Source organism: Lactuca saligna, chromosome 4 (genome assembly GCF_052625555.1).
Source record: "Lactuca saligna cultivar CGN05327 chromosome 4, ASM5262555v1, whole genome shotgun sequence".
Classification (NCBI taxonomy): Eukaryota; Viridiplantae; Streptophyta; class Magnoliopsida; order Asterales; family Asteraceae; genus Lactuca; species Lactuca saligna.
The window spans coordinates 243,711,708-243,738,601 of record NC_136420.1 but is presented as its reverse complement, the minus strand read 5'-3'; the positions used below and the strand labels follow the sequence as shown (position 1 = coordinate 243,738,601).

At 32.2% G+C, this 26,894-nt stretch overlaps 2 protein-coding genes across 3 annotated transcripts; both read right to left on the bottom strand.

Annotated features, from left to right (window-relative positions):
* Positions 1–1,134: 1,134 nt before the first annotated feature.
* LOC145040562 (uncharacterized) lies at positions 1,135–1,524 on the bottom strand. The gene has a single exon (XM_078988476.1). It carries the CDS (start codon positions 1,522–1,524, stop codon positions 1,135–1,137), a length of 390 nt encoding a protein of 129 aa, XP_078844602.1.
* Positions 1,525–4,900: 3,376 nt separating this feature from the next.
* Positions 4,901–19,903, bottom strand: AGL12 (AGAMOUS-like 12). 2 transcript variants are annotated; one of them, XM_078987211.1, is made up of 7 exons: positions 19,564–19,886; positions 16,955–17,033; positions 15,493–15,554; positions 15,211–15,310; positions 8,709–8,750; positions 5,496–5,537; positions 4,901–5,124 (listed from the first exon to the last, which is right to left on the bottom strand). In XM_078987211.1, exons 1-7 carry the CDS (start codon positions 19,743–19,745, stop codon positions 5,032–5,034), a joined length of 600 nt encoding a protein of 199 aa, XP_078843337.1. In that variant the 5' UTR covers positions 19,746–19,886; the 3' UTR covers positions 4,901–5,031. The 2 variants fall into 2 exon arrangements, with proteins under 2 accessions (XP_078843337.1, XP_078843336.1); XM_078987210.1 differs by having other exon boundaries at positions 4,902–5,124; positions 16,955–17,036; positions 19,564–19,903.
* Positions 19,904–26,894: the final 6,991 nt, after the last annotated feature.

The window sequence follows — 26,894 nt, the reverse complement described above, 5'->3', positions numbered from 1 at the left end:
CAGGGGCAGAACTTCGTCGTTGAATCTTTCTAAGAAAGATTCGTGCAGCGCTTCAGCGCTCACCTTACTATACTAAAACTACAGAAAGAGAAGTCGAATCACGAGGGACCGAAATGCTCGGGGGATAAGGAGAGAAAGACTCTTGAATCAAGAGAATGGTGCAAGAAATATGAGAGCCCAAGGCTCTTATTTATACTAATTGAATTTTCAAAAACTACCCTCCATAATTACTTAATGACTTTTTAGTTATATAAACAACTAAACACCCCTCTATAATACTATTTTAAATGGGTTTAATGATCTTTGTACTAAACTAATATCGAAAGAACTCAACATTAGTCTTATAATGACCGCATCGTCGATACCTTTCTAATGATATGTACATATGTATATATATATATATATGTGTACGTATACATGATTTATACTTTATTTTAATACGTAAATATACTACTATAATTTGTAACTCGCTCATACGAACTCCGTTTTTGACGTTATTTATATCCACACGTAGGTGGAGACGTACTCTACAACTTTCGTTTAGACTCCGTTGGCTAATTTTGACTTTATTTTTAAAGTTATATTTTTAACAGGCCAGGACAGGATTGGTCCATTAAAAGCTCATAACTTCTTTATCCGATGTCCATTTTCGTCTGTATTTTTATCGTTACGCTACTAATAACGAGATCTTCGATTCTTGTTTAGGTTGTGTCGGCTAAAAATCAATCGATCTAAAATTCGAATTTCGGGTTGTACACCGCTAATCCGAAACTTCGAAAAATCATAACTTCTTCATACGAAGTCAGATTTGGGCGTTCTTTTTATCGATGTTCTTAGTTTAACATATTCTACGACTTTCGTTTAGATCGCTAAGGCTAAATCTCTCTCTCTCTCTCTCTCTATCATAAATTTACTATTTACGCTTCCCGGTGCCGTACCGGTTCCGACGCGAAACTTCAACGGGTCATAACTTCTTTGTTATAACTCGGATTTCGGCGTTCTTTATATGTACGGAAACCTTGTGACATATTCTACAACTTGGTTAAGATTATTTATTCTAAATAATCTTTTTTTGTAGAAAAATCGTTTTCGACCCCTATTGCCTCTAAATTGACTAGCCCGGATCTGTGGGCGTTACACCAGGTTTCGAAGTTCATCATCTAACTCCAAAGCTTTATTTTCGTGAAAGAGATCCTCAATGGCTTTGCATACTTCAACTGCTGTAGCATCAGGGGTAAGAATAGCTTGTAGAATCGACTGAGATAAAGTTCCAGACAACCATTGTTTGACAATATTGTCAACAATCTTCCATAAAGGGTCATTAGACGATTTGGACGTAGAGGAACCATCAAGATGAGCAAAAACTGAGTATCCGACACAGTGGGTTTTGAAGAGTTCTTTCCAGGAATCGTAGTTCAGACAATCGAGATCAAGGAGAAGACGAACATATGATTTTATGTTGGTGATATCGTAAATCTTGTCAGAAGGGCCACTTGGAGGAGTACATGTATCTGTGTCCGACATGATGAAGAGAATGAAAACAGCAAGAAGCAGAACTGAACAGGGAGCAAGGTAGAGGGTGAAGTTGGGAACAATGTCAGGAGGGATTGATGATATTAGGATTAGCTGAAAAAGCCTGATACCATGTTCATGAGTATTTTTGCCGTCAAAAAATCCTTTCCAATACAATTAATACAATAATACATATATGGGCCTCATATAAATATATGGGTTGAACAATAAATATACGGACTATACATACTAAAATAAATATACGCTAACATATGGTTACTCAAATTTTTTACCATCTCATATGATTTTACAAAATAGTGATTATTTCAATCTACAAACTTTATATACATTAGATTTTATCATTTAAAATTTATAATGGTAATTTATTTTAAATAGGATCTTCATTTTGAACGATCTGGATGTTTGGAACATTTCCACTTGATTGTTTGATTTAAGAAGCTTTAATTTACTTTTATTTTTCTTTTCGATTAGCACATGGGATTAATATCGTCATTTAGACCTAGATTCAATGTTTAGTCCTAAAAACGTAACAACACATATATTATTTTTATTAGGGAAATTAAATAATCTAACCGTTAAGATTGAATTTTGTAAAGAAAATAATTATTATTTTTCAGGTTTTAAAAAATATCTAATTTCTTCGAAAGGTCTCTTTTTAGAGTACTGTTCATAAACTTTTTTTTTCTTTTTTTGTCTTCTAATTTTTCAATGATTTTTTTTTTTGGATTTTAAATGCTAGGTTTCAAAATTTTTGATGCAATCATTTTCAATAAAATGTTTAATTTTATATATTAATATCGTTTACGGTTAATCTAAAAAAAAAAAGACTTTATATTTTTTGTTTTTTTTTCCGTATTAAACTTCAAATTTATTTTTTACTTGAAAAAAATCTTATATTTTTTCATTATTCATGATTTTGCCCTTTTAGTCATTTTTTGCAAAAAAAAAAAAAAAAAAAAAAAAGGTAAAACTTGGGTTTTTTGTCGAGAAAAACTAAAAGAACTGAGGGTTTATGTGGAAGCATTTAGAATATTGAATGTTTTTTCGAAAAAAAAAGTACAAAATTTTTTTCAGACAAAAAATTAATTTGAGGTTTAATCCGGAAAAAACATAAGAGATAAGTTTTTTTAGATTAACCTTATTGCATATTGTTCACATTACTATGATTTTTTTTCTATTAAGTTGAAGTAAAAAAAATGATTTTTTCTCAAAATTACGAAATTTGTCATTGGATTTCGGACTGGTTCTTGAAATTTCGAAGGAGTTGTGCTGTTTTCTGAGTTTTTCCATAACCATTCATGATTCCTCTATAACATTAAATAACTACATCTTTTTAGTTATAGAACTTTCATTTATTATTTTATTTATCGATGTCTTATTTTGTTTAAAACTAAAAAATAATTCGTAATTCTTTTTCATGATAGGTCATGAAAACTTTTCCTATATAAATGTTAAATGAAATTAAATATTTAGATGGTTTCTAGGACCCATCTTGGTATATGCTAGATTCGTCCGTGCATATACCTTTCAAATGTACTAATATATCACCCAAAAACCATTTGTTTGGAAAATATTCACCACCGGCAAATGATTCATCGAAAGAAATTATATGCAGCTGTATCGTGCGAGTATTCTATGTTAAAAGAAATTAAATATTTAGGTGGTTTCTAGGATCCACTTTGGTATATGCTAGATTTGCCCATGCACGTACCTTTCAAATGTACTAATACGTCACCTAAAAACTATTTGTTTGGAAAATATTCACCACCGGCAAACGATTCATCGAAAGAAATTATATGCCGCTATATCGCGCGAGTATTCTACTATATATATATATATATATATATATATATATATATATATATATATATATATATATATATATATATATATATATATATATATATATATATATATATATATATGAAAATATCCAGAAAAGTCCTAAAATTTTAGTCTAATTTATGAAAAAGTCCCAAACTAATTTTTGTTTATAGAAAAGCACAGAATACCAACTAAAATTTCGAAAAACCCTTTTCGTTCAGTTTTGTAGATTTAGCCGGTATTCTGTCATTTTTTGTTAGTTTGCTCAAAATATTAGGATTTTTATGAAAATTACCTGATAACCAAAATATTGAGATTTTTTTGAAAATTACTATGGAATTAATGGATATTATTATTAACTAATCATTTATAAACATAATTTTTTTTAATTATAAACAAAGGAAATACATTTGTTGCTAATTTCTAGTACTAGAATGGTCGACTATCTACTTCTTTATTGTTTGTTGACCACTTCAAAGTTTCTATGTTTTTCCTATGTGTCGTTGTGGATGTCATAGTATGAAGTACTCTGTTAGGCGTGACAAATACAAGAGTTGATAATATTTATTAATACACAATATAAGTCTCTACTTTCTATTAGGCATGATGTTATATGATCATGTGTTATTAAAAAATATCATTACACGAACATATAAATCTCTCGTTATGTTCTTTAACCTAACTACCACCTAACCTACAAACATTACCAGGTAATAACCATAAAATTACACACATCTATCGAGAGTGAAAATTAAACTTTAAATGACAATTTAAATAGATATTAACCCTTCACTTGTTTCCATATAAATTATCATTCACGGTTCACTTTTCACATTTTATAGATGTGTTTTAGCCGATAGTTAACATGTAAGGTATGAATGTTGGTTTTTGTAATTAGGTTAAATAGCATAAGAGGAACACCAACATTAGAGGAATGCTAACTAAGTTCATCCCACCATCATACCCACAACAATGCATATGAAGATTGTAGATAGTTTGAGTGGTTAGGAAATAATAGAGTACTTAAACTACCAATTTATTCTTAAAAATTAGCAACAAATGTATTTTCTTTTTTTATAATAAAAATATTTTTTATATTTATAAATGATTTGTTAATAATAACATCTATTAATTTCATGGTAATTTTCAAGAAAGTCCCAATATTTTAGTTATTATGTAATTTTTGGAAAAGTCCCAAAATTTTGAGCAAACTAACGAAAAAAGACAGAATACCATCAAAATCTGCGAAACCGACCGAAAAAGGTTTTTTTTCAAAGTTTTAACCGGTATTCTGTGCTTTTCTGTAAATAAAATTTAGTTTGGGACTTTTTCCATAAATTAGACCAAAATTTTAGGACTTTTCTCGAAATTTTGTATTTTATTATTTGTTTCTTAAATACACCAGCAAACAAAAAAACGTGTTGTGAAATTACCAATTGGAAATTCTAACGAAATATAAAAAAAAATTGATTCAAATATAAATAGTCAACAAAATTATACATACCATATCATACATATCGAATGAAGAAATATCAAAGCTAAACATTCAACAAAGTTTTACATACCATAAGTCGATAAATTCATTTATTAAGCAACCATTATAAGTTGTTGCGTGGCTAGTCTATGAATTTTACAAGCAAACCTTTGTTAAAGCATCAGGTTTATTGTCTTTTATTAATACTGATATATTTCATTTTGAATTGTTAGTGAATATGGTATGTTAGCCATTGTCTGGTCAGTGTTTACAGCACCATATTGCATCTCCATCTGTATTATGTTAATAGCACATTTTAACAAGGGTTGATGTCATGAATAAGTAGTGAACTACTTGTTTTACTTAAACATCATTATTCTAAAATGCCATAAATAGGTAACAAACTATTTAATTTGTTTACAAAATACAATTCAAATATTGGAATTTGTGAACACATAATTTCAGTTGTTTAATTATTTATAACATTTTAAATATGTCATTTTGTGATACAATATAGTTTATTACCTATTTATGAAATAACCCTTTTAAAAATATAATGAAACAACTTTAATTACAAAAGTTTCAATATATTTATATAAAGTTGTATCTCTAGTAGTCATTGATATAAAACTATAAATCCAAATCCATTTTAACAATTTATTACCTGCTCTTGGAGGCACTTATTTGCTGCTTTTAGTATTCCTTCCTGTAGTACAGTAAACGAATTGAGATTCATATATATATATATATATATATATATATATATATATATATATATATATATATATATATATATATATATATATATATATATATATATATATATATATATACTAGGTGTGATACCCGTATGTTATACGAGTTTGATATAATAAAAATTAAATATAAAAGTTTAAACAAAAATTTATTTAAATTTAAAATCTAAAATTTAAAATTTAAAATTTAAAATTTGAATTTAAAAAGAAACATATTAAATACTATATTAGTACTAATATTATAATTTATTAGTTATTTTTAATTAAGACAATTATTAATTGAGGTGTAAATATGATGTGTTAATTAAAAAAAGATAAAAAAAAAATAAGAAAATGACAAATGGAATAAACATTTAATAAAAAATACCAAAAAATGACATGTGTCCAAGTTAATAAGAGAATGACATGTGGCAAAATGATTTTCATTTATTAGGGAGGATATATCCATGAAGAGTGTCAATAAAAATTATGTTGTCATGGTCCCTAAGTTTTGCATAAAAGGTAGCATGTTAAAGTTCAACTTAAAGTTTATAAGCGTTACGGGTACTTTTTCCAAGTATAAAAAAATATCTGATTGAGTTCATGTATTAGGACCTTGAATAAACATTCTTCGAACTCATCTAGAAAAGTATAATTATAAATTATTAATATGTAGAGATATATGTGTTCCATTTATAAACCTAATTTGGAATTCTTAAACTATAAATTATAAAATTCATCATATATTTCCCATTTCTTCATATTTTACCGTGGAGGTTATAGTTTAATTCTCATTGTTCTCTCTTGTGTTTGGCTTAGCTTTTAAAAGCTCAAAAGTTCTTTTCCAAAAAGTTACAAAAAGTCAGAAAATCCTAACTTTTCCAAAAAGTTGATTTTCCTTGTATTAAAACTCCAAAAATTACTAACTTGCCAAACATCTTTTTGTTTTTTTTCTTTTACAAAAAGAATTTTTGATTTAGAAAAGCTAAGCCAAACACCCCCAAATCATTATGTTTTATTTAGTTTGTGTGTTAGTAGAAACTAAACTTCCTCTAGGCTGAAGCATACTATCATACCAACAAGAATGCTATAACATGTTCACAGAAAATAAATTAAATGTAAGCATTGATTTTGTAGATATAAAGGAGTGGGTCAAGCCCACATATGCGTGCCTAGCCTAGCCTAGAACTAACTGATGTTGCAAGTGCGTGAAATGGCACGATTTAGATTCAAATGGTTGACTAGCATTGACTTCATGGATAAGGTGACTGAATGATGTAGAAGACTCAGAAAAAAGGTCTTAATACATATAAATATAGCTTCCTAGTTTGACAATCGGAGACCAAGTAATAAAGACCATCTAAGGAGGTTTTTTAGCACCACCGTAATTATATACGCAAAAATCGGGAATATGACTTATCAAAGTAATTAACTTTTCGGTATGTTCACATCTGGGTAACTATCTTTTTTTTGTACATATGTAGGTAACAAACTTTTTGGGAGTGTTCACATATGACCATTATGACCTGCTATAGCAGGTTAAATCCTAAATGTGAACGCTTTCAACAAGTTTGTTACCTAGATGTGTACAAAAAAATAGTTACCCAAATATGAACAAAACGAAAAGTAAAAATTAAATTACATGAATGGTCCCTGTAGTTTGGGGGAATTTGTGGTTTTGATCTCTAAGTTATTTTTTTAAACTTAAATGGTTCATATTGTTTATTTTTGTTGCGCGTTTGGTCTCCATATTACCTAAAAATACTATTGTGTCCTTATTAATTTTTTTTTTAATTAATTTTCTTATCTATGTTTATTTTTTACATATTTATAAAAATTAATATACCACACATATTTGTATCTCATCGGATGATCTATACTATCTATTTTTTAATTAATTTAATTTTTTAACTCGGATGGTCCCTACTATTTAATTTTGTTACGAACTTGGTCTCTGTCTTACCTAAAAAGACTATTGTGCCCTTATTAATTTTTTTAATTAATTTTCTTATTTGTGTACTTATGCTTTATATGTTTAAGAAAAATTAGTAGACCTCACATATCTGTATCTCCTCACCATCCCATCTTTCATCATTCTCAACTTCTATTTATTTTTCATCTTTAGTGATATCGACGTCTTCATCATCACTTCTTTTTTCGGTCCTTCAACTCCGTCGAAACAACACTACAACCCACTAAATATGAAGAGACAGTAGGTTATGGTGTTGGTTCTCCAGAGTTGAAGTACCAAAAAAAAAGGACGGTGAAGACGTTGATGTTACTAAAGATGGAAAAGAAATAGAAGATGGGGAGGATCAGAGATGAGATGGTGAATGGTAAGACTCAAATTAAATTTCTCAAATGTGGTTTCAGGTTTACGGTGATAAGATACATATATTTGGGGTATATTAATTTTTTTATAAAAAATAAATACATAAATAAGAAAATTAATTTAAAATTAATAAGGGAAAAATAGTATTTTTAGATAAGACAAAGACCAAACACATAACAAAAATAAACAGTAAGGATCATCCAAGTTAAAAAAAAAAATTAATTCAAAATAAACAGTAGAGATCATCCGATGAGATACAAATATGTGTGGTCTATTAATTTTTTTAAATATGTATAAAATAAACACATAGATAAGAAAATTAATTAAAAAAATAAATTAATAAGGGCACAATAGTATTTTTAGGTAAGACGGGGATCAAATGCGCAACAAAAATAAATAGTAGGGACCATTTAAGTTAAAAAAATAAATTAGGGACAAAAACCATAAATTCCCCCAAACCACAGGGACCATTCATGTAATTTAATTTTTAATTTTCATTTTGTTCATATTTGGTAACTATTTTTTTTGTACACATCTAGGTAACAAACTTGTTGAAAGAGTTCACATCAAGGATTTAACCTGCTATAGCAGGTCATAATGGTCATATGTGAACACTTCCAAAAAGTTTGTTACCTATATATGTACAAAAAAAAAAATAGTTATCCAGATGTGAACATACCGAAAAATTAATTACCTTGATAAGTCATATTCCCCGCAAAAATCCACTCAGAATTAGTGTGTGCTTGTTTGTGAAAGGAATATGATTACGAAAACAAATATAAGACATAAACACGTTGGTAAAAGTTCGTACCTTATTTTTCAACAATTGGATTTCTTGAGCCATGATGTCCATCTGTGTAGATAAATGTTTAAATGACATTAAATTTAAAAAATAGTAAGCTAAAGTAGTTACCTATGGTAGGCACACCTGATTAATTTACATGTTCATACTACATTTAGTATTTCTAGACTACTTTACATGCTTTCTCGATTGTTTTTTATAATTTTTATCGCAAAATTGTACTCGAGTGAAAAAAAAATTGTAAAAATATTTAGATTCTTGGATCTTGGAGATTGTAAGATTCAAAACATGCACAAATATACTGTATCGCTCGAAGCGATTGTAAAGTTGTGAACTTTTCTTAGATAAAAGTGAGCAAATACTTCCTATTACATTAATTTAAGACAAAATTTAAAAAATGATTCGTATATTTCTATGATTATTTCACTCCAATTCTACCTTCTTTTTCTTACTATGAAACCTTGTTGTTCTCTTTTGCTATGGATATCGTCCCATTCCTATGGCTAAATTACCAATGTAAAATGTTCTTAATTAGTCTTTTTATTTATTTATTGTAATAATTTGGTATTTAAGGTAATCTCTATGTTCTTTAAATTACAAATATATAAAAATGAAAAACAAAGGGTAATTTAGAATTTTCATATAGGTGATTTAAATATATTGACCCTCTCCTTTACAAAATAGAACCTCGTGAGAATTTAGTTGGAAAAGGAAAAGTTTTAACTTCAAATAAAATAATCAAACATAAGGACCATTTCTTTAATGTAGTCTTATTTTGACGCTCTACAATTAGTCAGTTGGACATGTTTCTTGTCAATTTAAATTTTCATGACTGTTGGGGTAAATATGTGGTTCTTGTTTTGCCTAAAAAGCATTCCAAAGATAAGCTGATCAAATCTTAAAGAAATGGAAATTGACTTTGGTCCGTTACCTTTTAAGATGTACAATTCGTAGATGCAAAATGTTGATATTTAGATGGTTACAAAGGTTTGAATTGAATTCGCACTAGATCAAAAAGTTTCGGAATTCACTAAGCTTCAAAAGAGTCTTTAAATGTTGAAAGACAAAATAAAAAATTTGGAGAAGGAGAAAAGGAGGATAAAAAAAAAGGCTAAAAGTAAAGCATATATAAAAAAAAAAAAAATAATGACAAATGGAAAAATGGATGAGGATGTGGCTTCAGAAGCTTATATTGATGCAAGGTTCCAAGTTCAGAAACATTTTTTAGAAATGGAGGAAAAAGAGACTGAGCCAAAGAATTGAAGTCTAATTGGAATTTACACGGTGATAGAGAATTCTAAGCTCTTCTATTCAATTTTGAAGCAAAGGAGGGAGAGAAAAGGTATTAATGGAATCCTATCCGAGGGAGAATGGAAGATGGATTCGAGTGTTATTAAAAAAGAATCTTTAGAGTATTTTAAAAAAATGTTCCAAAAACAACATGGAGACAAGTCGTACCAATCTGGTGAAGGTTTCAAGAGTCTCTTTGATAAAGATATAGGGTATGTTTGAAGCTACGTTTTACAAAGTATGAAATAGAGGTTAATGTTTGGGAATGCAAGTTAAACAAGTAGTTGGGTCCTGATGGTTACATAATTGAATTTTTCAAAAAAATCTCGGAAATTCATGGAGAGGAAGTTCTCGAAGTTGTTAAGGAGTTTCAAGTCTCTAAATACATCCCAACAGGATGTAATGCGTTGTTTATTTCATAAATCCCCAAGGTGACAAATGTAACACCCGTTTCCGAAAGATGGTTGGCCAAGACTTAAGATATCAAAATAATGTTTTTGGAGAAAACCCTCTGCCACGACGTGGGGCATGGATCCCAATGATGTGGCGTGATATTTAATGAAATGTGTGTTTTAGAGATGTCATGACGTGGCATAAATTGGCAACGTCGTGGCAGCCGCTGCAGCTCAAATCCGAGATTTTTAAGGTTTCCCTCATATATAAATATCTTAACTCTCTTTCTAGGTTATCTTCTTCAGCCTCCACCTCTCCATCTCGAAACCATAGCCTCCATGCATGCTTGAGAGTCCATTTCCTTGATTTTGAGCCTTGTTATTGTGTTTTTTTGCAGTGCTTTGGAAGAAGGAAGCTCACAAGGGAGCAAGGGAACAAGAAGCAAGTTTGAATCCATCATTCTCTTCAATTTTCTGAGTTGTTGAAGGTAAAATTTTTATACCTTGACATCTTTTCTTATAGATTCAAGTTCTATGTCATATTTGGGTGGGTTTTGTTCCTTTCATTGATGTTCATGGAGTTTGAAGAACTCTAGAACTTGTGGTGGCTTTCCTAGGTCCTTGGACTTTTGTTGATTGAGAAAAAGTACCATACTTTGTTTATTTTGTGTCCATGTTCAAGTTATACCCTCATTAAGGACTTAATGGACTTTGAATGCTAGATCTAGCCTTGGAATGGAGCCCTTATGGATAAAGTTGGAAACTTTATCCATTAAGTCAGTATGGAAGAGTAGATCTAGAGGTATCAACTTTTATCTGAAAGGATTAAGCTCTTAATGAGAGAAATAACATTTTACCAGTGGCCACAGCGTGACAAAATCTAAAGACACGATTGTCTTGTTCTAGCATTACCAAAACGTGGCCAAGGAGAGCCACGACATGACAATGTCCTGCATGTTGACTGTTTGACCTTGTGTCCCAACAGCGTGACCAAGGAAGGCCATGCCGTAGCGTTGACTTTGATCAAATTGACTGTTGACTTATGACCATGTTGACTAAGGGTTAAAGTTAAGGATTTGGGCCGTTGATTAACATTCTACCAAGTTTTGGTGCAAGTAGGTTCGTGGGAGTAATCAATGCTGAAAGGGAGCATGACACATTGTTTTTGGGTTCTTCGATTTAGGTGAGTTTTCCTCACTATAACCGTGGGTCGAAGTTACCAATGTCGACCCGCTAATTTTGGTTATCATTTAGTAGAGGGATGCCCTAGGGAGTGTATTTAGTTACGTATGATAGACTAGGGACACTTGATCTAGGCTTTCTTTCTTGTTCCTTGTTTAATTGTGGCTCTATAGTAGGATCATCTGTTCGGGTGTCTATCTTACCTCTGGGTACGTATGGTTATGCATTGCTTAGAGAGTTGGTTATGTATCCTTGTGTATAGGATGTTGTTGTACTGTAGTGATCCGTAATATATATATATATATATATATATATATATATATATATATATATATATATATATATATATATATATATATATATATCCTTGTGTGTTAGGATGCAACAATCATGGTATGTTGGATAGAGTACCTGTAGGTTGGTTATCGTCTAGTGGAGTGCCTTAGGGTTGTATGTAGTTATGTAAGATAGTCTGAGAACTCTTGATCAAGGCTTTCTTGCGTGTTCCTGGTTTGGTTGTGGCTCTAGAGTAGGATCATCTGTTCGGTGGCTATCTCATCTCTAGTTACTTATGGCTATGCATTAATTCCCTTGAGATTAGCTAGTAGTAGAGCAGTGTGTTGTGAGGGGTCTAGTAGGCGATAATAAGTTGTATGGTTGATAATTTCCTATATTATGTGCCTACTTGATCCTTGATTGTTTATATGTCGACATATTGTGGCGGTTGAGGTTGAGGTGGTCCTGTGTGCTATAGGCCAAGAGAGCAGGTACAGACCGGCGGTAAGTCGTAGTTATGGAAGCTTAGGAATAGAGGTTGGGTTTAGGCGGGATGCCAACATACCCCGAGGTAATCGAGTGTGATGATTGTGGACCCAATTTGAATGCTTGTTTATGTTATGATGTGTGTGGTATTTTGGGGAAAACTCATTAAGATTTGTGCTTACCCAACCATTATTATTTTTCAAGTATCACCGGTTATTGTAGGAAGGCAAAGGTATGACTGTACACACTCATCAGCAACATTGATGATTCTGTGTCTACCCTATTACTCTGATTTCTAGTAATTGTATGGCTTTCTTAATAGTGATCTTATTATTTTTGGATTTTAGTTTAACAAAAATGAAAACTTTTGGTTGTGAAATGGGACGTTACAACAAATCCAACTAGAGTTGATGAATTTTAGAATATAAGCCTAGTTGGAGTAGTGTACAAATTTATTTCAATATCTTTAGCCAATAAGCTAAAGTTGGTGGTGGGTAAGGTGATAAGTGAAGAGTAAAATGCATTCATTAGGGGTGGGTGGATTCTTGATGGCCCGTTAATCATTAATGAACTTTTGCTTAGACTAAAAAGAAGAAGAATGAGATGATTACGTTTAAAGTGAACATTAAAAAGAATTATGACTCACTAGACTAGGAATACTAAGAACCATATATAGGAAAATATCCGTGAGGTTAATACATATTGATGGAAGGAAAATGGGCAACAAGCTGCGCCACTATCCATTTTTGGATCGCAAAACTAATTTTTATGAAAACAATATCACTGGATCTAGGAGATATAACATTAGTATGCATGACCCGTTGGGCATTGTTGAGGAGCTCCACCGCCTCTAATGCGAGAAGACCAAAGGTATCAAATACGAAAGGTATGAACACATGTTGATTTTCAATGCATGCATCCTCTTGCTTTGCCACTTTGCACGCGACGACTTTCAAAGCAACATGCCCCGCTGTGAAGCTCCCGTTCCTCAAACTAACAAGAAGGGAGACTCCAGTAAGATCCACATAAGTGTGCTTCCCTCTTACCAAAATGTCAGTCGATCTGAGTGTGGATCTTCCATCCATGAGGTTCATCAAAAAGTTCACAGGCGCTTTTAAATTTGATGGGGTTTGGGAGAAGATGTAGAATTTGGATTAAAGTAGGCCACAAATCCTCTACTACTTTGGTTTTCATCAATAGATCACCTACGGAAGAGTTTATGCCTAAACGAGGCCTTAGACATGGAAACCCACTCTCACCCTTTATATTTGTTATTGCAATGTAAGGTTTAAATTTCGCTCTTATGATCGCTAAAAGGAATGGGAGTTGGAAGGTATAAATGTTGGTGAGGACGGGTGTTATACTTCTCACGTATTTTATGTCGACGATGATATCTTCTTTTAGCCTTGGGGTCATAAAAACATGTCTTAAATAATCTATGTTCTTAGAATGTTTAACTTGACCTCCGATTTAAGGATTAACTTTGTTAAAAGCAAACTCTATGGAGTCGAAAGTAACGCCCTAGAAGTAGATCTAGCAAATGGAGATGTGTTTTAATCGTAGAGTCATTTTCTTCCGTAATATGTTTTTTGGCATATCGGTTGTAGATAATATCGTGAGAAAAAGCTCTGGTACCTATGGTGGAGAAGTTTCAAAATGGACTTTCCTCATGGAAGGTAAAATCATACGAGTTCAATGGGAAAAAGTAATGGTGGATAAGGATAATGGTGGGCTCGGTGTAGGTAGTCTCTATGCGTTAAATAGAGCATTGGTGGCAAATTCGATTTGGAGATTTAAATTAGATAAAGAGGCACTTTGGTGTAAATTCATTATGTACATTCATGGTGAATATGGCTTCTTGCTGAAAATAAAATCCATACAACACATGGATGCACATGGAAATTTATCGTTCAATCAGGTTTTAATTTATGAGATAAAAAAATTGATTTTTTCAGGTTCTTTAATATCAAGCTCGGAAATAGGTAGGAGACTGAGTTCTTGGATGATAGTTGGTGTGGGGAAAAAGTATAAATGATTATTTTCCTAGATTGTTCAATCTTGAAAGGAGTATAAAATGCAAGGTTGTTGAACGTTTTGTGAATCGACTGTAGAGATGGAACTGGAAGAAACAAATCGGAAACTTGACCCAAATAGAGGAGCTTCATAATCTTATGGACCATGTTAATGCTGTCGAATTAGATCTGTCAAAGAAAGATATTTGGAGATAGAGCCTAGAAGGGGAAGGATTCGAAGGAAACTTTACGTTGGTTTCGTTAATGTCTTCTAATGATATGTAAATTCTACATAACAACAATGCAAGTGCTAAGTGGAATAATTGGATGGTGTGTAAGGCTAATATTCTTAGGTGGAGAATAAGTCTTAATCATATTCCTACAAAAGATAACCTTGATAAAATAGGTATATACATGGATAACATTTTCTGTAATTTATGCTTGAGATCATTTACTATTTGATTGTGGGTCTATAAAAAATGGTGGGATTTAACTGTTTCAAGAATTCAAAACTATGGCGATTTATCATGATATTGGATAGGTGGAAGAATTGGACCCACTTCCAAATGGCTTTTGACAGCACTATATTTACCATTTTCTGGTGCACGTGGAGGTTAAGAAATGACATGCTGTTCAGGAAAAAAAGGATGCATCAAGTTGCTCTTTATTGATGTTACGTTTCTGTCTTCTTATGTGGATTAGCTCTAAATGTAAAAGTTCAATATTATATTGTTAGATTTATCGAAGTGCCCTAGTAAAGCCCGTCCAAAAACTATAATTCTTGTTTTCTCTAGTTAGGAGCTAGCTCTTCTTTATTATATATGGTGTTTTCAAAATAAAATAATTCAACGGAATAAACACATCAAACCTTACCTTTGCTGAGCGTATGTGATACATCCAAACTTCTAGGTTGTTTTCAAGTATTCGAAGTTCATCCAAACTCATTTTTCCAGCACCGCCTTCAAACATATACCTATCGAAACAAATAATTAAAAATGAAAATAGTAGTAATAACAGTTAACCTTTTATATATTATATATTATGTCTATCACATAATATAATAAACCCTTAATTGTATTAAAACAATGAAATTAGATGACATCAACGATGGTGAAGCATGAGTTTAAATATGTCATCATTTAAAATGGAAGATACCTGAGGCCTTTCTGAAGTACGTCAATCTCATTTTTCAGCATGTTGACCTCCATTTTCGATTCCTAAATTCCAAAATTCATAACATCAATTACAAAAATGTAACATAATGTGATATACAGTAGTAATTAGTTTAGCGATGAACTATATAATGCAGAAAATCTAACAAGAAAAAATTATTTTTGTGATCTATATAATATACTTTCATATCATTTAGCAAACCTGTCAATACCACAATATTGTAACAAAAATAAAATAAAACATGATTAATAGTTTTGTCATATGTTGACATAATTAACATGAAATAAAAAAAATATGTGAACTGTGGATAAAATATTTGATATATGATTTCTTTCTTTGTAGTTAGAGTTTGCATATTTTCCTTTTTCTTTTCAGCTCATTAATTAATTTCACGCCTCCTTTATTTTTCCGTCTATTTTGTTTAGGATGGTGAGTGTCATATCACACTCACCAAAATTTGAAATGCTACTTTATTTTTTACCACACCCCATAAAACGGGTGAGTATTATACCACACCTTACCATATCCATCATAGTGCATATGTTTATGCATAAAGTACATCTGATGGAATAATTGTTTTTACCCGTGTAGCAAATCCATATCACAGACCATCTTTACTGCATTTCTTTTTTGCCTCGCGGTACAGTGTTTGCCACATACCGTAGTATACCGTAGTATGCGGTAAGAGGCGCACCGCATAGCCTAATGGAAATTTGGAATTTTGTAGCACACCAATTCTTTCTATATAAGCTTAATTATTTCTCCAAAGCGAAAACTATCTTAATTATATACGTTCAATTAGATTTTGTCAAGAATAATTTTAACAATGTTTGGAAAAACATTATGTCTATAACATGTGGGATCTAATACTTAAGTGAAAACTATCTAGATTATATACGTTCATTTGAATTTTGTCAAGAATAATTTTAACAATGTTGGGAAAAACATTATGTCTATAACATGTAATACTAAGTAAACATTATTTATGTGTCTGAACAACCTATTTTGTGAAAAACAAACTCTTTTACTTCTTAAGAATAATCCAATCAAGTAAAACTTTTAAAGCAATCATAATATACAATGTGTAATTAGCTAGTGCATACGTATGTGTTGCGTCTAAAGAATGAGAGTTACTTTATCTTGATTAGACATATTTTTCTAGATATTCTCCTTGACTAATGAAGCATCTGATTCTTAAAACAAGCTATATATATATATATATATATATATATATATATATATATATATATATATATATATATATATATATAGAGAGAGAGAGAGAGAGAGAGAGAATTTTCTAGATATTCTCATTGACTAATGAAGCATCTGATTTTTAAAACAAGCTGTATATATACATACACATACACACACACACACAGAGAGAGAGAGAGAGAGAGAGAGAGAGAGAGAGAGAGAGAGAGAGAGAGAGAGAGAGAGAGACCAGAACATGATTTTCATCAGCATGTTTCTCCACTGAGCAACGGGCAGATTTCATATACTTCTCTAAAAGTCCCTGCATGCTTCTTTAATCACAAATACACAAAATATGATAAGCAGAAGGCTGCATAACTAATCACATACTATTTCTCAACTTATTGATTTTTTATTTAACATTTCAAATTTTAAAATTTTCATTCTAGTTATATTAAGTTAATACATTAGAATAAAAATTAAAATAAATTAATACAGATTATAAGGTCACATATATATATTTATTTAAACCAAGGATTAGAATTTTATACAGTTAAAAAATATATCTTAACTAATAATTTATTTAAAATAATTGATTAACAATTTTGAATTTTTATTATGAAATTTCAATTAAATTTATAACCATAGTTCTCATGGTATATAAACTAGTAGCGGTCGATAAATTGAAAAACAAAAGTAAGCGAACAATCGAATAAATTAATCTTAGTTGACTAAAATTAATTTTTGTATACTAATAAATAAAAACCTAAATAAAATAAATCTTGAGTTATAAAATATATCTTAGTTAACTAAAATTAATTTTTGTATACTAATAAGCAATGTGTAAAAGTCGCTAAGCGGTGGAGATGATCGACTGGGTTAAGAGACTAATCGGTCTATCGGGGATTAACTAAAACCTTGGCAGAGACCCTCAATTATACTATATATTTTTTTTTAAATTAAATATTACCTATATCCTAACAAACTAAGTATAAAATCATAAAACTTTATCATATTCGATCGTCCATATAATTAAATTATATTATATATTAGTTTTTAGACTAATTGGAAATCTCTGTAATAGTTTTAATTATCAATCATTGTAATTTAGTCACTTAATATCATAGCCACCCAGGACCGATTCCATCTAACTCGACCGACTAGAATTTATCGTAGATAGTAAGGGATTCTCTAACGCATGGGCATCCACCTACGCCAATTTTTATAACACTGCTAATAAGTAACTTTTTATAACAATCAAAAGAATAATAACAACAATTTATTTTAATTTAATATTCTAGCTAGTTTTATTGGTTTATTAGATACAAACATAAAAATATAATTTTTTAGAATCGTAATATATATATATATATATATATATATATATATATATATATATATATATATATATATATATATATATATATATATATATATATGGTGAGGTTCAATAGAGAACCATAATTAATCAAGGAACGGAAAAACAAATCTTTTTTTCAACTTTTAAAAATTATTTTTTATCAAAAAAAAACTAAAAATACAGAAATTCATAAGTTTTTACCATTTTTCAAATGATATCAAATTTGATAAATTTTATTTATTTATTTTTATCAAATTCATAATGTGAATTTTTGAAAATTCACAATGTGAATCGAAATTCACGTGGTGAATCCGAAAACATATTTAACATTAATACAGTTAAGTTATGAATTTAAATATTTTTAGGTTTTTTTTTTTTTTTTTTTTTCGATAAAGAATAAAGTCTAAAACTTGAAAAAAATATTTGGTTTTTTGAAAAATCAATAATTATGGTTCTCTATTTAATTTTTTTCATATATATATATATATATATATATATATATATATATATATATATATATATATATATATATATATATATATATATATATATATATATATATGGGTAAAGTGAATATACCTAACAACCTTATATAAGTTTAGGTACCTAACTCCATAATACTACATCGGTTTGTATCATATTTACAATGTAATTGCCTAAGATTCTTAAACTTCAACCCCATAACTTGATTACTTCCAAAATCTTTGAACTTTCACCAATATCTTTCTTTTACATCACGTCTTTCTATCAAATACCACCTGATGGGCTTCATATCCTACCGCTACAAATGAAAGGATGTAGGAGAAATATAATGATGAATTTCCATATTTTTTTTTGAAGTAAATCAAGTTTAGGGATGAAGTTTAAGAACCTTGGATAATTGCAATGAAAATTTAATGCAAAATGACTTAGTTTGATGAGGTTAGGTACCTAAGCCTATATAAGGTTGTTAGGTATATTCACTTTACCCTATATATATATATATATATATATATATATATATATATATATATATATATATATATATATATATATATATATATATATATATATATAAAAAGGTGTTTACAGGTCTAGGTGCATGAAAAAAATAAAACGGGACATGAAAAAAATAAAACGAATTATTTACAGGTGTAGAACCTACATCACTAAGCACAAAATGTGTAAACTATAGCAATAATTAATCTACAGTGAAAGTGTTATGTCCATAATTTACGTGCATTATCTTAACTTTTTATAAATCGTCTAGTTAGTGCTTCATTTATTTATTTTCCACTAACATGATCTTGTATATATAATAGAATATTTCTTATATAGAATTGATGGAACTCTTTTATTATGCCATCATAATTAACTTCTTTTAATGTTTTTACTATATAGTAGTGTTACTTAACATGACACAACTTTACATCTATCTATGACCGGTATGCATTTATATGTTGTACAGTTTTTTGTAGTTACGAAAATGAAAGAAATTAGTTTATATATATTGTGCATACCCGTTGGTGGCAAGCTCATAGAGTTTGCCATGGGCCGAGAAAATGATGAGACCGATTTCAGCATCACATAAAACAGAAAGCTCTTTTGCCTTCTTGAGAAGCCCAGAACGGCGCTTGCAGAAGGTCACCTGCCTATGAACTGGGTTCTCGATCCTCCTCATCTGTACCTTACCTCTTGCCATATCAATTGTTTGGAATTAATCTGATTTTTATCTAAAAAAATTGAAGAAATTTTTTGAAGTCTGCAAAGTTTATGCAGACAACCTCCCACTAGTTTGAACTAGCTTCGAGGTTGTTGCAATTCTTCTCTTGTCGTCTCTAGCTTAGCTTAACACACATTAATCCATTGGGTCTTAAGAAACTCCCTTATATACCACACTGACTAAAAAAATTGGATTCTCTTGCGGTGGTGAAATAAACAAAAATAAAACAAACAAAAGGAATATTCCTTTTCTGCGACTACTTTTACAGTTCACTATTTTTTTTTTCAAAAAGGAACCATTGAAGGTAAAGGGTTTCTTTTCATAATTTTTAAATACAATCAGTCTTTTTTGTTCTAAAAAAAGAATCAAATTTTAAAATAAAGTTTTTATTTTTAGAATAAGATTCAACATTCAAGTCATCCTTTAAATATAAAAAACATAACATTCATTTGTTTCAAAATTATAAATCACAATGTATACGGTTGTAAATAAACAAATATTCGACGAACTGTTCATGAACCGTTCGGAGAGAAGTTCGTTTATTAATAAAAAACCAAAAATAAAATAAATTAAACATTTAAATCCACAACTAAAAGTCAATGCTTAACGAGTTCCCAAAAATACTCCACACAACAGAATATACGGTATTGTTCGTTTTGTTAAATGAACAGACATGAAAAATGATATTGTTCGTTCAATTATGTTCATGAACGTTCGTTTGTGTTCATTTATTTTAAGTTCAGTTTATGTTCATATATGTTCACTTAACCAAAATCACATTTAGGTATCCTTCATAGACTGAACTTCGCTATTCTTTATTTTATGCTTTATGGTAGCTCAAAGCCCACCATTGCTTCTGTTCCTGCTAGTAGCTCACCAATATTTGTCAGTGTACCTTCATTAACCAACGCACTTTGCTTTTGCAGTTAAATGAAAAACATATAACTCATAAGCATTGCCGACTTAACCGAAAGTGCACAGAAATAAGAATGTGTCAATAAGCACAACATCTTTTCAACCTTGGGTTGCAAGCTCATGATAACTAAAAAGATCATTGTCAGTTGACTCTTGAAACTCTCAAGATCAATACGAACTTCTTGGCATAGAAGTTATCTCTCAAGTAACATTCATTAACGAGCTACAACAAATATGAAAAAGTTCCTGCAAATTCCCGACATGATAACACTCTTCAGAATTGGATTCGGTTCATCTTTTGCATCTCGACTACTGAAAAATATCATAACTCTAATTCTTAATGTGCTTGAGCGAGAAAGCATTCTTACTCCACATATAATGAGGAGTTATCAACCTTCTTACTTTGAAATGAATATATGATTTAGAGTTACTAGAGCATAGCTCTAAAATTTGATTGAGAATGAAGTATGAGTCGTCGCTTGATCAAATCATTTCTAACAATATCTGATTCCTCTTCTTAGTCATACAATTGTTCTAAGATGTTATTCGAGAATCAGTTGTGATATAATTCCATAATTATCAAGATGATTATAAAACATGATACTAAAGTACTCTCATTTCCTTTCAGATTGGAGAATATTTTATATTTCTACATTATCGATTATTTTATTCATTTCACTACTCTTTGAATCAAAGTATTAGAATTATGCTTTATAAACATAACCATATTTACTAAAGCATCAGTAAATCATGACAAATATAGTCATCGTCCCTTGTGATGGATCTAAAGAGTCCGTATCAACATGTACTAGATCTATTAGTCATTTGCTTCATCACATAAACATATGAACAATGAGTTAGTTATAAAAATCCAATGAACAAGATTTCTATGCATTACACAATTTGAATTGCATGACTCCAATTTTTTGTCCAATTAGAACTTGGTCAGGAGATTTCTTTTCACTTTTTCAAAAATGAGAATGCCACAAGCACGTTCTACAAGAATTAATATCAACTATTAACATTGCTATTATTAGAAGCATAATCAAAACTTTCAAAAATGTCATTGCAAGGAAATATATAAATAAGGCAACTTCATAAACCAAAACATCATTTTATTGCTAAAAAGAAAAATGGAACTTGTCCTTACAAGGCATAAAATCAAAAACTATATTTCTTAACGTCTCTGAAGGGTAATAGTAATATATTAAAATATCCTAACTCCTTAGTCGTAGCTCCAAGTTCTGACCATCGAACCATGTAACAAAAGTCCATTTCCCACGATTAAATTTAGTTTTCTATACTCAGACTTCCTTCTTTCTCTTAGATCATGAAAGACCATCAAAATGTGATCATCACATCATGTATTAAGAGCCTATGAATAGGAATTTATAAAACAATGGAGTTAGATAATTGATGTACCTGAAGTAGAGTCGCACGATAGTCTGGAGATTTAAAATTCGGAACTACCTAAAGGTCATCGTGCACGCCCCCATCATGCTCCCTCCCCCTCCCCCGACATCGAATAAGTCCAGTATCGGGCCCCGCCTGGTATCGGACCGAAATCCGGCATCGGGCTCAGCCGGCATCGAGCAAAGCTCTGTATACATATAAGCATATAAACAAAGACATAAATAATCACATAACATAAACATATAAACATTCCTCGGGCCCCGCCCGACATCAAACCGAAATCCGGAAGCATACAAACATTCCTCGGGCTTTCCCCGGCATAGGACCGAAGTCCGGAAACATATAAAACCAGCACATGTAAGAATTACAAAGACATCAAGCATACAAACATTCCTTGGGCTTTCCCTCGACATCAGACCGAAGTTTGGAAACATATAAACCTACACTAGGCACTACTCGACATCGGACCTTGATCTGGAACTAGCATACATATATGGGCGGACATGGTGCCTTCGCCCCGTTCATACAGGAGGAAAACTCACCTCACAAAGTTGAATGCAAAATCTCACTTTCACACCCCGAAAACCGAAGGCGGAAACATTTCCGGGGCGGACTCCACGTTGAGTATCAAATCCAATGCACATAGTAAGTAAAGTAAACATCCATTACATTACATATAGAAATTTACATTTGTTCCAAAAGTAAAGTTGTACAGTGTGATACATATGTATATATAAACAAAAGTATGACGTGTCTTCTACGCACTCCGTCTTCGCCAAAATGGATCATCGGATACCTGTCTAATGCGGACCTGAGAATACAAGCAGTTTGAAAATCAGCATAAAGCTGGTGAGTTCATAAGCGGTTTTGTTTTGTGAAAATGTGTGAGTTTCCTTTTGGTTTCTAAAAATGTTACGACCCAAGAAAATCCCATATTTTCTTAAAAGCAATGTTTGGTTAACTGTTAGGTTACACGGTTCTGGTTATGTTCAACTGAGATCCCAGGAAAATCCCATATTTTCCTAATGTGAAAGATGTATACTGAAAACATGGTTACCCTTGTAAATTGTGTGTTAGTTTACCGACCCGAAATGTAATGTAAAAGATGTACACTGAAAATGTATTAGTTTTAACACGTTTATAAAACTAATAAACACCAATTAAATTGGTTATTAAACCCATTATTATTAAAATGTGAATCTCTGTTATCCAAATTGCGAGTTCCATAACCATACAATAGACTAATTAGGGAAATAAATAGTCCATCACCCTATATGACTTTCGTCACCCTTGACCCTTTCGGTTCAGCTGTAGCTAGCAGCCAAGTGCGGGGTAGTCAGCCCCGTATAGAACTATACACTCAAGTCACGCTCCCTATCTAAGAGATTCTGGTTACGGGGGCCTTCCTACACTCGCGTATCTCTGTGGAGTGTTCACCGAGGACGTGTCTCCAATTATAGGATTCACAAATTTACTAGTAATAATACTGAAATATCAAATGACTATCCTCCACTCACGTATCTCTGTGGAGTGTTACCGAGGACAAAACCATGTTCAAATGTTATGCTTTTAACTGTTATAATGTGGGAAAACATTTGTGAAAATATAAATACAACAATTTATAATGTATTTCACAAATAATATGATAATGTGTTCTGTATGTTGAAATGGTTGTTTGTTACGACTGTCACTGTTAAAAGCATATGTATTATGAAACACAACATATATAAAACAAGTTTTGAGTACAAGTATTACTTGTACTTTGCTTGTATTCCCCCCGAAAACAGTTAAAACATTGAAAATGGGTAGGGGTATGAACTCACCAGACGAGAAAACGCGACAGTTTGGATGCTATGTTACGGTTCGGGGCTTGAAAACACGCGAGGTTCCTATGTAATATGAAATGGTATATAAATGTATCTAATTGGATTTTAACCCACTAATTAGATATGATAATACACTCCCATGAGCGCAAACACTTAAAATCAAGTGTTTGGAGTGACCCGGGTGACATCTACTAACGTGTATGGCTTAATAATGAGTTGGGACTTCAAGAGTAAACTCCTTAGGGAATTTACGGGCCTATGACTAGGCCCATATGAGTTCACGGCCGTGAACTCATGAATTTGGGATTTTATAGTGCCAAATGGTCAATTAACACATGGGAAGGGTTGCTATGAATTAATCTAAGGCATATGAATAAGTTTTACCACCAAATGGAGCATCAAAGGGATTTTATGGCCCTAAACAAGGAGTTTATGGCTGTAAGCTCCTATACCCCCTTGAATTGTTGATTTAATGGCCTTAGACTAATCACATGTGATTCTAACAATTTATCCAAGCCCTATAATGAGATTTAAGCACCATATAACTTGTGTAAGTGATTTCACGGCCCATGAACTCATTCTTGGGGAGTTTACGGCTGTGAACTCTCCATGGGGTTGTTTCCATCTAGTTTAAGGCCCCTAAATCAATTGTGGTTGGTTCTAGAATTTATTCCAAGGTCATTGGTGTGTTTAAGTGGCTTTTAAACACTCAAATGTGAGTTTACTCCCCGTGAATATGAGTTTAAGGCCCAAGCATGTTCTTGGGCATTAAACTCATTTTTACTCCTCAAAGATGATGTTCCATGTGTTCTAAGTCTGAATTGGTAAACCATAAAGTCATATCTAAGTCCCAAAGTTGGTTTAGAAGGGTTTAAAGGCTCAAAACCCCCTTAAATGTGTGTTTACGGCCCAAGCATGTTCCAGGGCCGTAAACACATGAAAATGGTCCTAATTGATTGTTTGAACTTAGATTTGAAGGCTAAAGGTGCTATACAATGAGTTAGGGAAGTTACCTTGATGAATTTGAGCCTTAAATTGGTGTTTTTGAACCTTGAATTTGGATTGAGGAGAGAGGTTAGAGAGAGAGAGACAGAGTAGTGAGAGAGAGAAAAAGCTTCAAATGGAAGCTTAAACTTCTTTAAATAGGTTCTAAGTTTTGGACACGGTGGAATTCTACCCGATACCGGCGTTATACGGTGCTTTTGGTTGCACCCGATTGAGTTACCGTAACCCGATATGGTCGATTCTAAAATGTTTCCGATTAGTAATATGAAGTGTTAATGTGAGTTCTAAACATGTTTAGACACTCAATAAGTCATAATAGAAGTCCTAAAATTATGACTTAATCTAATGACGTAACGGAAACGAAATCGAAAACGACGAATATATTAACGAAAAGGGTTACAAATAATGGAACGAACTTCGGGTTGTCACATTGTCCCCCCGTTAGAGGGAATTTCGTCCCAAAATTCAGAATTAAGATGCAAATCATGGATCTGGGAAGAGATGCGGATACTTCTTTTTCATCGAGCCTTCACGCTCCTAAGTGAATTCCGGTCCCCACTTAGCATTCCAGCAAACCTTCACTATCGGGATGCGACTTTGCTTTGTACGTTTGACCTCTCGATCCATGATTTCGATCGGTTCCTCCACGAAGTTCAAGTTTTCTTTGATCTCGATCTCGTTTAAAGGAATCACTAGGGTTTCATCGGATAAGCACTTCTTGAGGTTTGAGACATGGAAGACGGGATGGATGTTACGGAGCTCATGAGGTAATCAAAGTTTATAGGCTACCGGACCGATCCTAGCAAAGATCTCGAAGGGTCCAATGTACCTCGGGTTAAGTTTCCCACACTTTCCAACTCGTACCATGCCTTTACAGGGCGAGACCTTCAACAGGACACGGTCTCCAACCTGGAACTCCAGAGGTTTCTGTTGGTTATCAGCGTAACTCTTCTGTCGGTTTCGTGAAGCTTTCAGTCATTCTCGGATCTGGATGATTTTTTCGGTGGTTTCACGGATAATTTTAGGACCAATGAGAGCATTGTCGGGGAATCGACTCTTGGCTAGTTGCGTGTCCCCTACCTTAGCCCAGCATAGAAGGGATCTGCACTTGCGACCGTAGAGGGCTTCAAACGGGGCAACCTTGATGTTGGTATGGTAACTGTTGTTGTACGAGAACTCGATCAATGGTAAATGTGTGTCCCACGACTTGCCGAAATCGATGAGACATGCCCTAAGCATGTATTCCAGGGTTTGGATAGTTCTCTCGCTTTGTCCGTCAGTCTGAGGGTGATAAGCCGTGCTCATGTATAGTTTAGTTCCAAGAGCCTTCTAAAGAGACTACCAAAATCTGGAGGTAAACCTGCTATCTCGATCAGAGATAATGGACACAGGTACACCGTGTAGTCGCACTACCTCTTGGATGTAGATCCTTGCGAGTCTTTCCATCTTGAACGATTCTCTAATCGGGATGAAGTGAGCGGATTTGGTCAAACGATCGACAATTACCCAAATCTTATCGTACCCACTCGGACACTTGGGTAACTTGGTGATGAAATCCATGGTAATCATCTCCCATTTCCACTCAGGTATCTCGGGTTGTTGGAGCAGACCTGAGGGTTTCTGGTACTCGACTTTCACCTCGGTGCAAGTCATACACTTGCCCACGAATGTAGCAATCTCAGCTTTCATGTTCGGCCACCAGTATTGTTTCTTGAGATCTAGGTACATCTTGTCCGAACCTGGGTTAACGGAGTATTTGGTCTTGTGTGCTTCCTCCAGGATAATCTCCCTGAATCCTGCAGACTTTGGAATCCAGATTCGGTCCATGAAACAGTAGACTCCGTCACCTCTGATCTCAAGTTTCTTATCCATTCCCCTTAGGGCTTCACTTAATTTGTTCTCGGGTTTGAGGGCTTCTATCTGGGCGTCTCGGATTTGCATGGATAAATGGGAATGGATAGTCATCGTC

Excerpts from the sequence above, each read along its gene's own strand:
- LOC145040562 (XM_078988476.1), bottom strand. The coding sequence starts at position 1,524 with ATGTCGGACACAGATACATGTACTCCTCCAAGTGGCCCTTCTGACAAG.
- AGL12 (XM_078987210.1), bottom strand. The coding sequence starts at position 19,745 with ATGGCAAGAGGTAAGGTACAGATGAGGAGGATCGAGAACCCAGTTCAT. Across the intron at positions 15,311-15,492 it reads GTACTTCAGAAAGGCCTCAG|GTATATGTTTGAAGGCGGTG; the intron begins GTATCTTCCATT and ends TTGTTTCGATAG. Across the intron at positions 5,538-8,708 it reads TCCAATTGTTGAAAAATAAG|GAAGGAATACTAAAAGCAGC; the intron begins GTACGAACTTTT and ends ACTGTACTACAG.